Raw genomic sequence first — 16356 nt, 5'->3', positions numbered from 1 at the left:
CAATTCCGAATAATCTAGATCCTCCGAATTCTCCGTTTCATTTCTCCCCGCTTGAAAAGTAATCCTCGAAACGTCAGACCGGAAACCAGCGGAGTCTCGGTGACAAATGTCCACCTGGCGAAGCTTAGGCTCGCGCGAGCGTGCATCCTCCTAAGAGGCGATTAGATATCGCGACGCAAAGGACGATAAATTATCGCGACGTCGAGCGTGTGTGTGGCTCAAAGGGGGCACAGAGCGTCCTGGTGGTCATTGCTAAATTGAGGAATCATCAGCGGGGCTTAACGTGCCGCGATTATCGTTAATTGATAAATTCGACGGGGCCTGGGGGGGGCAATTTATCGCCGGGAGACCACCACTCGTTTCTAACAGTTTATTCCACCTCCGGCGGATTCATCGACGAAGCAGATCTTCCAGGAAATCCGCGGAGGATCGTCGTTGTCGCGAGCCCTTCTCGTGGATTAGAGCCACTGCTCCTAGGCTACTGTCTACTCTATCAGACCTTTCTAACCACTCGACACGCGGAAATGTTCGCCTCGAGATGGTGAATAGGAAGGCATTCGCGTGTGGACGCTGGAAAATTCTGACGATGCCGAGGGAAAGATTGTTGGACTTGTACGTTGGATCGCAGACGAGAGAAATGCGAAGCTTCGGAGTGATTTTTTTATCGAGAGATGTTAATTCGTAGCAACAATTGCTATCATTACTTGATTCAACTTCGAGCAAGTAGATTACTCCAGTTCTTTAACCCTTTGACCATAGGTATTCGCCGAAAATACTTTACACATTTATGTAGTATTTATTTCACGAATGTAAAATGCAAAATATTAAGAAAACAATGATTTAGCTATCTTTCAGCTCTATTTTTAAGTAACCAGCAATCAAAGGGTTAACACGTTCGCTGGCACAGAAAAGAAAATGTGTGCCGTCAATTCGTAACTCTCAACCAAACGCGAGATTTTCACAAAAGTCTGTTCATACCCCAATAACCAATCGGCACACTGTAAAAAATCACACACGCTGAATTGTTCGCGTGAAACACGAATTCATTCTCCGTCGACAGTGCTTCGACAGCTGTAACAAACGTGTCAAACTCTGTCAATCATTCCCACAGGCGCCAAAATCGTCGACAAAGCTTCGACAGCTAATCAAACTCTATCAACTACTCCCACTGACGCCAAAATCTCCGTCGACAAAGCTTCGACAGCCAATGAAAACTCTATCGACCATTCCCACTGTTACCAAAACCTCCGTTAAACGGCAATTTCCCTTTGAATTTCCAGACGAAGAAGTCGCGGAGAGGAGGACACGAACGTGGTGAACGACGATAACTCACAGCAACAGCAACCGAGTTACGTGGCCGGGCAGCGTGACACAGAGGAAGAGGAAGAGCTGGGAGCGGAGGAGGCGGCGGCGCAGTCCCTGCAGAGCGGCGCCGAAGGCGGCGACCCGGAGGTACACAAGAGGGTTGCTGCCGTGCAGGTGCAGGTGCAGGGTATGGAGGGCGACTGGCGGACCTACTGCGAGCATCCGCTCTCGGTAGCGACCGCGGCGATGCTCAATCTTCAACAGCAGCACCAGGTCTCGGCTGTGGCGAGCCACGGCGACGATCCAGCCGCTTCTTACGTCTACGAGTACTATAAACTGCCGGAGAAGAGCGCAGCGGATGTCAAGCTGCCACCCACTCACGAACTATGGTCCACGTGAGTCTCGATTATTCCATTATTTTACCGTTAACGTTTTGCCAATCGAATGAATCGTGCGGTATTTCTGAGAAATTCTGTGTTCGGAAAATTATTAATGTAGGAATCGAACGAGGGTTCGGTGTAATTTATGAGACAAAGTTTCTTGGAATAGAATGGCAATCGATTGGCGATGCGTTAAGCTTGCATATAAGTGATCCATTATCTTCAGAGAAGTTTTGTTTGTTTTTTTTTATTGGAAATGTTAGAAGATCGTTTTAAATGAAAAACGTGTGGATCGTTTATTTGTACAATTAATAACTAATTGCTCAGACTGTGTTTTTTTCCCTTAATTTTACGAAACAAGCCCGTTTATTCAACTCTTTGCATCCACAGATTCAGCAATTCTCCAAGAATCCTTAAAAAAAGATCGCTAATTTCGCGAATGAAACGAGTAGAAATTGTCTAAAACTTCCTGATAACACCTGAACGATTGTCCAAACGAAGGAACCTTTCTAAAATTGTGCGCGCGATAGCAAGGTGCATTGGAACAATCCATTATCGCGGCAGTTTCATTGCTGATGCGAAATGACGCATTCTGCCTCTCCGTTGAACCCCTGGCATATTAGTATCCGCGTCTTAAGCGATCCTAGATAAAAATCACCGCTTTCCACAGTTATCCCGATGCGCGCCGCCTTATCCGCGTGATTCACGCGCGTGGAAAAGATTGCATATGCGATTGAATAACGTAGAAATCTCCATAGCCAGGCGTCATCTTTCTCTCTTACCTCTTCCTCTCCTGCCCTCTTCGCCCGGTCGTTCCGCTCACGCAACGATCTTTCTCTTGATCGGTAGAGAAAAGACCTCCCCGGTGGTCGTCGAAACTTCGACTTCGGCTTTTTTGCCCGGTTCGAGACGCGTTTTTGTGAATTATTCCGCGACCTCTTCGTCGTGACGGTTTTTACCCAAGCGCCAGATGAGCGACGTTGATCGAAATGTCTCTTGAGAATGGATGTCCCGTGGTTCGTGCGTTTGCGATTAAATCCAAGTGGTATATGTTTGTCCTGCCCTTTTTTCCGGACGTCGTTTGTCATCATTTTTGGAGTTCTGTTACACACCGTTCGTACCTTCCAACAGCCAGTACGAATATAATAAGCAACGCGAGCGTTTTTTCACGTTGTTATTTATTTTCCGTGATGCGGCGGCTTTTTCGGGAGTACAGAATAGGAACGCGTTGATTGATTTTCGGCGAAAAGATCTCTTTTATGACCCGAATTAAGATTCTACGACTTCATCTTGTTTGCACTGGGAAGACAATTTCGGGCATTTTTTGTTGTGTTAACGGCAGTTCGTGCTATTCGAGTAATTCGGATAATTTTGATTACGAGCTCTTTAGTTGGATAATTCGGATGTTTGAAGTGTTTGAATTTGGGTTTGGGCTGAATAATTCGTGTCTATATTCCGAAATCTGAATTTTACTGATTTTCGGATATTCGGATATTCGGGAAGTATGAAATATTCGGCGCAATCCGAAATTCAAACACTCCAATATTCGGCACAATCCGAAATTCGAACGCCCGAATATTCGGCACAATCCCAAATTCGAACGCTCGAATATTCCGCGGAATCCTAAATTCGAACGCTCCAATATCCAACGCAATCCGAAATTCGAACGCTTGAATATTCCGCAGAATCTGAAATTCGAACGCTCCAATATTCGGCACAATCCGAAATTCGAACGCTTGAATATTCGGCACAATCCCAAATTCGAACGCTCCAATATTCCGTAGAATCTGAAATTCGAACGCTCGAATATTCCGCGGAATCCTAAATTCGAACGCTCCAATATCCAACGCAATCCGAAATTCGAACGCTTGAATATTCGGCACAATCCGAAATTCGAACGCTCCAATATTCGGCACAATCCCAAATTCGAACGCTCCAATATTCCGTAGAATCTGAAATTCGAACGCTCGAATATTCCGCAGAATCCGAAATTCAAACGCTCGAATATTCCACAGAATCCGAAATTCAAACACTGGAATACCCAACGCAATCCGAAATTCAAACCCTCGAATATTCGAACACGCCGAATTATTCGCATTTTCGTATCACCCTAATCTGAAACCACAGAAAAGACGCCACCAAGAACTACGAAAAACAGTGACACATCTCCATACGATGCAAAAGCCAGGGTCAAAGGGTTCCATGATCCACGAAGGTATGCGTGACGACTGGGTGAATCGGGAGAGAACTCGATTAGCGTAGATCGCCAGATAGCAGGCGTGTAAACGTCGTTGAAAACACTTTCAGCGCGGCTCGACGCTTTATTAACATCCACGTTTCCCCCGGTATCTCGATTAATAGTCTCGCGCGCATAATTGAGTGCTCGCGGGTAGCATAATTTATCGCGTCTAACGTACTATGTGGAACAATCGTGAGCTCGCGGGACACTATACGCTCTCGGTGAATTCCTCTGTGCGGGTTAGAAATGTAAATCGTTGTGTATCGACCAGAGTATTCTCTTTTCAACGTTCGAAAGAGAAGAACTCGTGATTTTTTTCTACCGACGATTCTCTCTACATGCGACGGTGGAATCGAGATTAATGACAAACGACGACGTACCTGTCGACGTGCCGGCAGATAGATTTTCCCCGTAAGAGAAATGGATTTATTGTGGAGGTTTATTGCGCTATTACGCGCAATTTATGGCGCACGGACACCGATATTCGTCTGTATCCACGTGAAAACTGAAAGCTTGCCGGAGGAGCTTGGGGACAGTTTCCTTCGATTCTCTGCTCGTGGAGCAAGAAAATCGTTTTTGTTCGATGAAATGTATGAAGTTGATCGTAACAGTGTGCAATTCTTCTTCCTTTTTTTTAAATTTTCGAATAAATTCGTTTATCAAATGTTTCGAACTTTGTCCGCGACCTCGAGACAGATTGAAAATGAGGAACGTAACGAGAAATTACTCGTGAAATCGATTTAGCCTGAAGTATGATATAATTAAGCACGTGAAAGCAACAGAGATCGAACAAAAAATTAATCACCACCGAGTGTTCAATAAATTTCTCGACACGGTGTATCTTTCACGCGGTTACATCGACGCATTGGTTAATGTAACAGCTTTAATTAATAACTGAAAATATTCACGAGTTGAAAGTACCGTTTAAGTGGAGGAATCGAGAAGGATTGTACGAGATTTCACGAAGTTGCCGAGAGCTTCATTAATCACACCCCTCTCGATCAATGCTTTCCATGAAAGCGAAGGGACCAAAAAATCTTCAATCGAAAAGATGTATTTTAGTCGTGGTTAAACAAATTTTCCATGAAACACACACTTTCATCTCTACCTTATCAAAAGTACTCAAAGAAACGAAGGAAAAATGATCACGAAGTAGAGCAACCAAAAAATCGAAAAGATGTACTTCACTGGTAATTAAATAAATTTTCCATTCACCTCTAGAAAATATCCAAAGAAACCAACGAAAAATCTCCGTACAATCGAAAATACATTTTTCACCGTACACCCATAATTAAATAAAACCTCTTCACAGAGGGTGGTCTTCGAAAACGGTGGCAGATCGACGCTCGGCGTCGATCAACCGAGACAATCATCCATTCGATCGAACCTCCACCTTACACTCGAGCTTCCGAATGAAACGCAACCTCACTCCCTTATCTCACCGTCAGAAGTCACGAAATCATCTGCGATCCCCCGTTCACACTCGTAAATCTCCTCGATTCCACGGAAGACTAACCCCACGTCCACGAATACGCTAATTCGAATTTTATAACCGATAGCACACTACACACACAACCAGAAATAACACCCCAACAAAGTTCCCTTCGTCTAGAAACCAACACAGCCTCGTATTTATACGAGAGCATTGGCGAGGTCTTCCGGTCCATTTGCTCGGTTTGCAAACTTCAAGCTGTTCCGTGAGAGAGACACTCTCCACGGCTCCCTCCTCTCTTATTTTGGGTCTTGACGGTAGGAACCACCGTCGATCGAGCATGTCCCTAACCCCCGTACGGGGGAATCGGTAAAAGAAACCCCGGATCTTCCGCCGCTCCAGCACCCTTGCCACTTTTGATTTATATCGGCCGCTTAGCATATTTTGTAATTTACTGTTGAGAATCCTTTAACGTACGAAAGGAAGGAAGGAGGGAGGGGTATAAACGCGGCGTCTGGCCAAGGGCGACGAATGCAACGAGACGAGACGAGAGGAGGCTACAGTGGCATCAGGATCAACTCGAGTCTCTGTTGGCCTCGCCCAATAGGGAGATGCCGCCCTAATCTTCCCTCGCATCTTCTCTCTTCCCTCACTCTCTCTCTCTCTCTCTCTCTCTCTGTCTCTTGGAAATACAGAGTAAAGGTGTCTTCGTTGTGCAGCTTTTATCTCCTCCCCGTTATCTTCTGCGAGCAGTTTTCTCTCTTTCTTTCTCTCTGTCGAGATGGCTCCCGCGGGGACCGACCGCGTGTAGACACGATAGGATCTCGACAATTTGTACGCCGGTGGATCGTTAAAACTGCTCCGCTCCGAAGGAAACGGAGGACGCGAGGTTCTTCTCGTCGCTAGTCGAGGATTAATCCAATTTCATTGTGCCGGATGAATTCGGGGTGAAGGAACAGTTCTTCACGGGAGACGTCGATGGGATGTACTTTTGTGTCGGATAGGTTACTGTTTTTTTCAGATATCGTTCAACGAGATTTTTTCCTGGTTTTTCTTTTTGGGTGGTTCGTATTGTGGCAACTGTTTCCTTTTTTTTTTTTTTTGAGGTTGTGTCTGGAGGGGTGGTAGAGGAATGGGAAATTTCTGGTGTAGATTTGGCGATGAGGAACTATCGAATTAAACGGGTTAACCCTTTCGCTTCGGCGAGCTTGTTGGAAGATGTGAGAGGAGACGGTGAGGATTCGTCAGTAAGATATGTTTGCTGTTCTATAAGCTTTGTTAGGGAGTTTGTTGGGATAATTAGAACTATTTTTTGAAAATAGGCGTCCACTCTTTGGAGCGAAAGGGTCATAAATTTCATTCTATCAGAATCGTCTAGTCGGTTACACTTCTAATCGACAGAATACATACATGCAGTCTCAAAATCATTACGAATCCATTTCTCACACCCTTTCAAGAGAAAATAAAAAAGTAAAAGAAGAAATCTATTCTAATTTGAAAAATCGTTCAAAATCCCTCGATAACGCTTCAGTTACCAAAAAACCAAGACAAACTGTCCCCAAGAAAATCCTATAGTCTCAAAATCACCACGGATCCTTCCCTTCGCAAAAACACAAAAACTAGACCGAGAAATCCACTCCAGTTTCGTAAAACCACTACAGATTCCTCGATAATGCCTGAGTTATCGGTAAAACAAGGATAAATCAAGCGTTTAATTCTACGAAAGCCCTATTCCCACAGCCTCGAACCGCACACGGCTGAAAAATCGCATTTCTTCCTTTGCAATTAAGAACAACGAAGGGGGTTTCGATGTAGAAAGCCCGCGGAATCACCGGGACTCCTGAGAAAAACTTACGGTTGTTGAAAGAAACTTAATTAAACGCAATCGAGTAGACTTTCTCTCCACGGATTGAAGAAAATTCCGGCGACAGCCGGACGATTTGTCTTACGGTAGCGAAAGAATCCCGTCCAGACGTTTTTCCCCCCCGTAACGTCTCTTGTCCCCACAACGATGACGTACGATTTTAACGGTCTACCGTTTATATTCGCGTCTCGGAAAACCAGCTACGAGGCTCTGACAACGGTATATGCCTAACCCAGACCTTGTATCCGCGGTTCAAGCGTATATCCTGGCTATTAGCAAACGATACACCTAACCCTGAGGAAAATCTTCTCGCAAGATTCCCTCTAGCAGCACAGCATAATATAATATCTTCGATGGTTTCGAACATCTTTGCAAACGTCCAAGAAGACTTGAACTACGAGCTTCCATCCTACCTTTCAGCAAAGTGGAATTCTTTACGGTTGTCGAAGAAAAGGGTGAAGACGAAGTGTGGTAACTTGTAGATAACGTTTCTTCTTTTCCACGAACAATCTCTCATACGTCTATCTAATTATTCAACAAGAATGTCGTAACATTCCCGTTAATTTCTACGACGAATATAGGAGTCACTGTTCGAAGTAGAATTTGCGAAGACACACGAGTGCGTTGACTCGATCGTTAAAAAGTTGCGGATGATCGAAGTCTCGGTAAGAGTTGGAGGACTTGAAGTTTGCAATTCTTCCTCTTTCCTGAAAAGCTTCCTTAATCCTTGGAGCAAACGAAACGAGAATTACGTTCGACGAGGATCATAATTACGCTCGGTCCGCGGCGGTGTGTTCGAGGGATCACGATAAATTCAAGCGTTCTATGGGGCCTCCTTAGACCTTCGTAAAGTTTGTAAAGCATTCAGCGACAGTGCTAACGACAGTCGAGGGTACCGTGTGGTTGCGCAATACCGGCTGTAAACCACGTCGATTCCGGTAGACTTACGGGTTTTGGTATTAATTGAAAGCCTCCTGCATCTAAATTCGAAGAGAGAGAGAGAGAGAGAAAAAGAAGCGAAGGTAGTTTAGTATCGACGGTGGTTGAGAATAAATTCACGGGAATTATATCGGTGGCTTATCGAAATTTGTCATCTGTAAATTGTAAATTTCCCTTGGAGAAGAGGGAAAAAGGTGGCAAATGCGTGGAGCGGTGAATTTCGATGCGGTTGCATCGAGGAGTAAAAGTGAGAGAATTTTTCGCACGGGTTCCTAGAGAGTCGAACAGTTGATAGAGGGGAAGTAAAGCTTGCAAACGACAGGACTCGATTTCAGGCGAAACAATAAATTTTCCGTTGTTGATACGACGACGATCGAGGTACGGAATTGGCGTGGCTGAAATGTGAAAGTCAGCCTCGGAACATTTTCGTACGGACACCGTGATAACGCCGTGGAATTTACGACCCTCCACACTTCAGCGCAGCTGTACCACGCTTGCTCTAGTATTTTACACAGGCTTCTACTTGTTTTATTCCCCCCTCGGCTGCGTGTTCGCCATCTCTTGCACAAGGAACGGTCTTCTGGTAAATTGTAAAATAAAGTCGAGGAAAAAATGTAAACGCTCCATGTTACCCTGGTAATTTTCAAATTTTTTCATTGCAAAATGGCCTAGAAATATCTACTGGTGCACGACAAATCTCAACCCCGTAGTTACCCCATAAATACATTCATAGTCAATTATAATTTCTTTCTCTTCAAATTTTCTTTGCTAAAAGTGCGCTGCAGTTGCTTAAACTGCAAAGGGTTAACGTTGAATTTCTATTTTTCTAAGAAAATTTGATCAAATTAATGAAAGTGTCTAAGAAATATCTATTAGTCTGTGACAAACCTTGTCAACGTTACCCCATGAATAAATTCACAGTCGTTTATAATTTTTTCTCTCCAAAAGTTCCTCTCTCAAAAGTGTGCTGCAAAGGGCTAACGCTGAATTTCTATTTTTCTAAGTAAATTTGAACTGACAGATTCCATCAGTCCACGACAAACTTCACCAACTTTACCCCATAAATAAATTCACAGTCGCTTATAATTTTTTCTCTCCAAAAGTTTCTCCCAAAAGTGTGCTGCAAAGGGTTAACCTCAAATTTCTATATTTCCAAGTAAATTTGAACAAATGCTGACATATTTCCGTACGAGATCAAATTTAAGAAATTGTCCAAGAAATACCTACTAGTCCACGACAAAATTCATCAAGTCACCCCATAAAAAAATTCACAGTCATTTATAATTTTTTCTCTCAAAAGTGTCCTGCAAAGGGTTAATATTGAATTCATATTTACAAGCCCAGAATCAAAACTTGCAAATGAAAGGGTCAACGAAAAAGTACCCTCTGAAACATCCCTATTCCCACAAGGATCGTTCTTCGACCTAGACAAAATCTCTTCGTCCTTTCCTCCAACGTTTCCTCCGGTAGCGCAATCCTGCAGCATCCGCTCGCCCATTCGGTGCTCGGAGGACACGTCCGCCACGCTTCAATTGTCCGTGATCCACGCGGGAGGAATTCGCTGATTTGCTTGGTTCGGCGGGGAGGATCAGGGTTGTCACTTACGGGCACGGGCGTTTAGATTAAAAGTGGCGATCTCGAGGCCAGGACCGGCTTTACAACGGCGGCTTGCTGTGAAACCGTACGCCGACGCTGCAACCCCGTCGCGCAGCTTAAGTGACTCGACTCACGACGCGTAACAGCCTCCCCGTATCGACATTATCTCGCGAAGAAAGACGCGAGCGAGCGAGAGATCGCGACGAAACTTTTGCCGTCTGGCGAATCTTTCCGCCGCGCTTTAATGGCCACCGTCCCGCGTCCCGGATAATAATAATTTCGTGTCGTTAAAGGGTAACGCGCTTCACGCCTCCTTCTCGCACCAGTCCAGTTCGTCCACGGTTTTCGCGATATCGCACAGGACGGGAGCGACCGTTGTTGATGAGTCCATCCGATCGTTGGACACGGCTACTTTGCCATGGAACGGAAGTGTCCTGTTCTCATTGTCTCGCGTACTTTGTTGGATTATGGCTCCGCCGCGGAGGAATTAGGGTTGATGAGGTTTTTTGATGGTAAAAGCTGTTTCCTGGACCTTTTTCCCTCGATTTCTTTCGCTGGCAGAGGGAATTGAGTGTAGTTGGATGAATTTGCGACAATTTGCGAGATCACTCGGAGTGAGGGAAGTTGAAAGTAGAATTTAGGTAAAGAGGTTAGGGTTGAGGAAAATTATTGTACAAAGAAGTGATCATTCTAGGGTAGTTTGATTTATCTATTCATTACCAACAGGGAATTACTGTCCCATAAATTTGTAATAATTTATTGTCACAGAAAATGAAGAATAAAATCGATTCACTATGAACGTCCCCATGCTGACATATGCTTGAATAAATTTATAATAATTCATAGTCACAGAATATAAAGAACAATAATTACAAGAATAAAATCAATTCACATCCCTATAACGACACCAATAGAACACAAACCATTGACACATACATTTTAACCCTAAAAAACTAAGAACAATCAAACCAAGTTTCTCCCAAATGAGCCACAACGATAGTTCAAAAATAAAAAAAAAAGATCAATTAAATCAAATAGCCATTTTTCCTACCCTAAAAACCTCTAAAACCAACGGACAATTTGTCCAAGCCGCGTTTCATTTACCATATCGGATAACTGGAACCGCCTCTGGATCAGCCAAGCCGCAGATTTTACCTCAAGATAAACAATTAATCCATCGAGCATCGAACTGGTGCGACGACCCGCGTCTCACACACCAGACGCAACTCGCCGAACCTCCCAATCCTATCTGTACCGTAAAACGTTTCCTCCGTGTTTGGTTGTGCAATGGACAGTGGAAAGTTCATGTTTCCAAGGATTAGAAACTGGAGGTATCGGTCGTCGATATTGTTGCCACGTTTCAGAGCGACACTATTTAATCGTTTCTCGCAATCACTTGCCGGGTGTCGCGCACAGTTTTTGTCGGTTCTTTCTCCTCGACACGCGATAGCGTATCATTACATCTCCCGATACTTACGAGTACATAGTAGCAGGGGGATGTATTACCGCGTTGAGAAATGGAATTCGAACCGATCGTTCGCTCGCGGTGGATTTCATTTCGCCGCGCTTGCGTTTCCTGTCGTTCGGCGATAATAACGTTGTATCCGTTCGAATTGATCAATCCTCGATGCTTTCGAGAGAACCTGTTCTTTCGTCTTGTCTCCTTGTTTCTTTAGTTTTTCTTTTTTTCTTGCTCTTTCTACCCCTCCGTCCCTTTTCTTGGCAAGCTACTGTGTAGTGCGCGAATTCAGTAAGCGTGTAGAGGGAACGGTGTACGTATGGAACACTGATGGAAACTTTGTTTTCTTCTTGGCGATCGATTGAAACGTGACTGGCTGGCAACGGTACGCTCGAATCGTAGGAAATTGCTGTTATTTGGAGTTATCACTGAGCAAACTCGTGGCAATTTGCCGTTGCCTACCAGAAAATTTACACGGAAACCTTGCGAGATTTTCCGCGAGTTTTTTTCCCTCCTTCTGACTTTATTGAAGGGTTAAAGCCTTCATTTTATGCTCTCTTCGGTTTTTTATTTTACGCTCTAAGTGGACTGCCCTGGGCTTAACCCTTCTACCGCGGCAGGCTTTGGACGATCGTTCGCGGCTGTGAAATCTTTTCTTTTGGCGTTTTAAAATTTCACAGAAATGTTTTAGAAATTTCAAGAATAGAATTGAAAATTTTGTCATTTTATTGAGTTAAGATGAAAGTGCGCAAATGGGCAAAAAAATTGAGATGAAAGCGTGGCGAAAGGCACCAAGAGCTCGGCGCGGGAAAATATTCAAAACGCCTATAGGCGCCAAGATAACACTGCGAAAAAGATTTTCAAAGCTTCTATAAACGCCAAAAGCAGTGAATACCTCGATCGATCTATCTTCTCGCATTTTTTCAAAACTACTACGAGGAAATGTTGCAAAATTTTCCACTTACTTTCTAGCTCTACTACGAAATAGATTCTTTTCTCTTTCCGCTAATTAAACAAATTTCGCCCCTCGCATTTGGTCATTTTCACGTACGTACGATATGCTTAAAATGTGCATCACGAACGCGTCAGAAACGAGACCTGCTTTATTATCCAGTCACCGTGTGAAAGAAACAGCGGGACGGTCACGTTATAAGAGCCATTAAAAGGTCGACTTTTGACAAAGACGTGCGGTGAGGTTCGCAATGACTGACCGCGGTGTCACTTTTTATTGCGTCGCTTGGTTATCATTACCCGGGGATCTTGTAAAAAAAGAGCGAAACCTTTGTACAAGAGTTCGTGTGTGTAGATATAGCGACGCGTCTATTTTCAGTAGCACATGAATCATCCGGGAAGGTGGTTATTACACCGCGTCGTTTCGTGCGTCATCTTTGAGAGACGACTGCGAGATGTTACAGGGGGCTTTCTCGAATATCTCCGCGACGACAGCTCGCTTGAACCGGGATAGGCAATTAACTCGATTAATTGCGAGAGATTTGAATGGGAATTGGCGAAATTCTCGAGGAATGTGAGAATGGATTTCGAATTTTAACAAATTCGAAGTTTCGGAATCCTGGAGTTTGCCTGGAATCTGTACGATCAACCCCGCCTCGAAGAAAATCCACAAATGATCCTCCTAATCGTAGAATTCACAGAAAATGTAAGAAAGAAAGACAGTGAAAAATGTAGAAAATTCGAAGAATAATTCCAAAAAATTTGTCACAAAAATATACAAATTCTAAAGACACGGAGACGATTAACCCCCTCAAAGAAGACTCGCAAACGATCCTCCTAAACCCAAGAATTCCCAAAAACAATACAATAAAAATTTTAAAAAATTGATTGTAAAAATACACCAATTCTAATGACACAAAGATAACTAACCCCGAGCCTCAAAGAAGATTCACAAACGACCCTCCTAGCCCCAAGAATTCTCAAAAAAAAAAAAAAACTTAAAAAAAAAAGACAGTGAGAAACCTAAAAAATTGGAAGAACGATTCCAAAAAATTTGCCATAAAACCACCTAAACTCCAGAGCCCCAAAAAGTAATTAACCCCTAACGTCAAAAAGCTTCGCAGACGAACCTTGAAACCCCGAGAATTCGCCACGAACCACCTCGAAAAAGAAAGCAACGAAGAAGAAACAAAGTAGAAAAGTATAAAACCAAGGAAAGAATGCTAAAAGTTAAGGAAAAAGCTAGGAACACGAGGTAGCCGTAAGGGGGGCGTAGTGTGTCTTTGGTTGGAGAGACGTGTAGCGCTGTCTTAACTCCTTATTACGCGTCTGGTTGGTCGGTTATCGTTACGCGGAGATCTGTCGACTACGAGGAACCTGGCGTGCCTACTACAAGGCTGGCCTCTGACCCACTTGACGAGGGCCTCGTGTCACGTCGTAAAACGAAACGGGCCGGAGGAACCAGAATCGTACGGCGGGACGAGTGGCATGGCCCGTTTTCGCTGTCTACCGGTGCTTTATGCCCGACACGTAACGCGAGCGCGTTCCTCTTTATTTGAATTTACGATCACAAAACGCCGTAAACGTTTCCTCCTCTTTCACCCCCTTCGCCACAGTACACACACCCGCGCTAGTTCTTTCTTTCCTTTTTTTACCTCGTTTATGGAACCACACCGCGCTGATACGTCGCGGTTTCCTAGTAGAGACTGTCGCCGCTTCTAAACGGTAGAAACTGGATCGAGCTAGGTTTTATGGATCCTTGAGGAAAGTGCACCGACGATATCGTCGCGGGAGGAGCAACGATTTTTTTTTTTTTTTCGTGGACACGCGGAAGGCTATTAAGACGAGGCGTGAGATCGAAGAGATAAGAGGGATTCGTTGAACTAGCCTCGATTAGGGTGAACGTTCCTTCGAGGAGATGAAGGCTGGCTGTGGAGAAAGGTTGGAACGGTTCGGCTTTGGTTAATTGCCGGTGATGGTTATGGGTAGGAGGAATTGTTTGCGGTTAGGGTAATTACTCGAACGAGAGTCTCCTTCGGTTGCCTGTTTTCAAATGGAGATCGAAGTAATTGTTGGAATGGAAGATTTAACGGAGATACAGAAAACAGAGAAATCTATAGATACAGTTTTAAGGATTTTTTAGAAAGTCTTCGAAATTGTTTTACTAATTAAATGAAAATCCTTATTTCGTTGTATAAGAAAGGACGCTAATTCTTTCTGGCGATTTCTAATCCAAGGAAACGAAAAACGTGCCACTTCCTCCACCGTCCATTAGTTTTCTCCCGTGAAACGGCAACTACGATCTCGCGGAATAATTCCGGTTCTCAGGCCCATTTTCGAGGTTAAATGCCCTTCCTGTTTCACAACGGAAAGTCCGGTTCCCGGCTGGAGGCGGCAACCCCTGCGAAAACGCGTGAACCTCGTCGCTTACACGTCTCTAAGAGATCGCGACATCGTGGACACGACGTGTCAAGTGCGCTTTTGACCCCGCGATCTCAATAGCCGGTTCCCTCAAGACGGTCCCCGCTAGACCGAGACGAGTTTTCTCGGCCATCCGGCTGATTTCTGCGGGCAAAGACCTAAAAACGACGCTTCGTGCCTTTAAATCGGCGTTAATGAACATTTTTTAACAGGAGAATTTTTATACCTCAGTTCTGATTCTTTCGCTCTTTGAAACTTTCTTTATCACTTAAGAATTTGCAGGACTAAAAAGGAAAAGAAAGTTTGCATGCGTGTATTCGTTTTTTTTTTTTTTTTTTGCCCTGGTTCGGTCGATTCGTCTCTATCTACGTGTATCTAAGGTCCCCAAAAATGGAAGACGGAACAGAAGTCACGCATCGAGATCATGATCTACGAAAGCTTAGGCATGCTCGACATATCAAAGTTTCGCCGTCTTCCAGGAACAGGACAGCGATTCTTCTTCTTCTTCTTCCACGAGCGTGTACACACGGGGACATTCCTATATTTTGATATTACACAGATAGATAGGAGGTATGCCATTAAGATCAACGTCCCGTGGAACATTATAAAGAAAGATTCGCATCGAAATCAAGATCCGACTGAGAGCACTGGCTACACGTGTCCGACATACCAAACTCTGGAAATTTCTTCAAATTTCGTCTTCCAGGAACGACTCGAAGGAAAGAGATCTACCGTGAATACAACCCCAATTTCCATTCTATTCGAGGGAATTTTGTAATTTCAATTTTTCTAAATTATCAGCACTTCTACTTTTCACGAAATCATCTGTGAATCCGAGAAGAATGTTCGATTTTTAATGAGTAACTGTATATAGGTTAATTTCAAGAGATTCTAGCGTTACTCTCGTGTATTTTGCATAGTTTTATATGCTACAATTGCATAAATATTCACAGTCTAATGATACGAAGTATCAAATTTCTAATCATTCGGAAATTGTTCGCGCAAGATCCACAAGCTCTCATTCCCAAAAAAAGCGAGCAAATTATCGTTAGATTTTTATAAGAGATAAAAAAAGACACAATCTCCATAAGAAAATGAAAATCTCCAAATGATCCTTCATACCCAAAAAACGCGAAGATCTCCAGAAGGATAAAGAAAGAAGGCGAGCAATCTATCGGTGCAACACTTCCAAAGGGACCAAAAATAAGGACGAGCAATCTGCACACTCAGATAAAGATCTCCAAACGATCCTTCGTACCCAACAAACCCCAAGATCTCCAAACGCTCTTTCCAACCCAAAGATCACGAAGATCTCGAAACCCTCATCCTCCCGCAAATTGCGAACAATCCCACGAACCGTGCAATTCCCATCGGAGCAAGGGTTTCCGCGTCGAAGGGAAGCTACACGAGGCGCTACGAGGAAAGTGGCAGAAGCTCAGGCTGGTCCACGTTGTCAGCATTTCAATTGGCCGTCGGAACGTCGAAAAAGCGGCAGCTTATGTACATATGCATTCCACATAACGCTGGTGGCGCGTGCTGCGCGCACAGGTGACGTGCGTGCGTGCGTGCTCGCCAAGGTAAAAAGGCGGCGTGCGTCGCGTCGTTCAGCTTGAAAAAGCGTAGGGAAAAAAAGGAAAAAGAAGAAGAAGGAGGAACCAAACAGCCAGACCGCGACAATAATAATGAAACGAGTGACCTGTAGCAGCCGGTACAGCGCGCCACGCTAACTCGCGGGACCTGTCTTTCGAGTTCGAGGCAGGTCTTGGTTCC

General features: G+C 44.2%; 1 protein-coding gene across 1 annotated transcript in view; it reads left to right on the top strand.

Moving 5' to 3' along the window:
- Positions 1–16356, top strand: part of LOC108577391 — a 157704-nt gene that overhangs the window by 114699 nt on the left and 26649 nt on the right. The window contains 1 exon segment of the mRNA XM_017940536.1: positions 1281–1700. Within this exon segment, the coding sequence (XP_017796025.1) occupies positions 1281–1700 (420 nt within the window).

Source organism: Habropoda laboriosa, unplaced genomic scaffold, assembly GCF_001263275.1.
Source record: "Habropoda laboriosa isolate 0110345459 unplaced genomic scaffold, ASM126327v1 scaffold648, whole genome shotgun sequence".
In the NCBI taxonomy this organism is placed as follows: Eukaryota; Metazoa; Arthropoda; class Insecta; order Hymenoptera; family Apidae; genus Habropoda; species Habropoda laboriosa.
The sequence above is the reverse complement of the archived record's forward strand: the minus strand, read 5'-3'. Positions and strand labels throughout refer to the sequence as shown.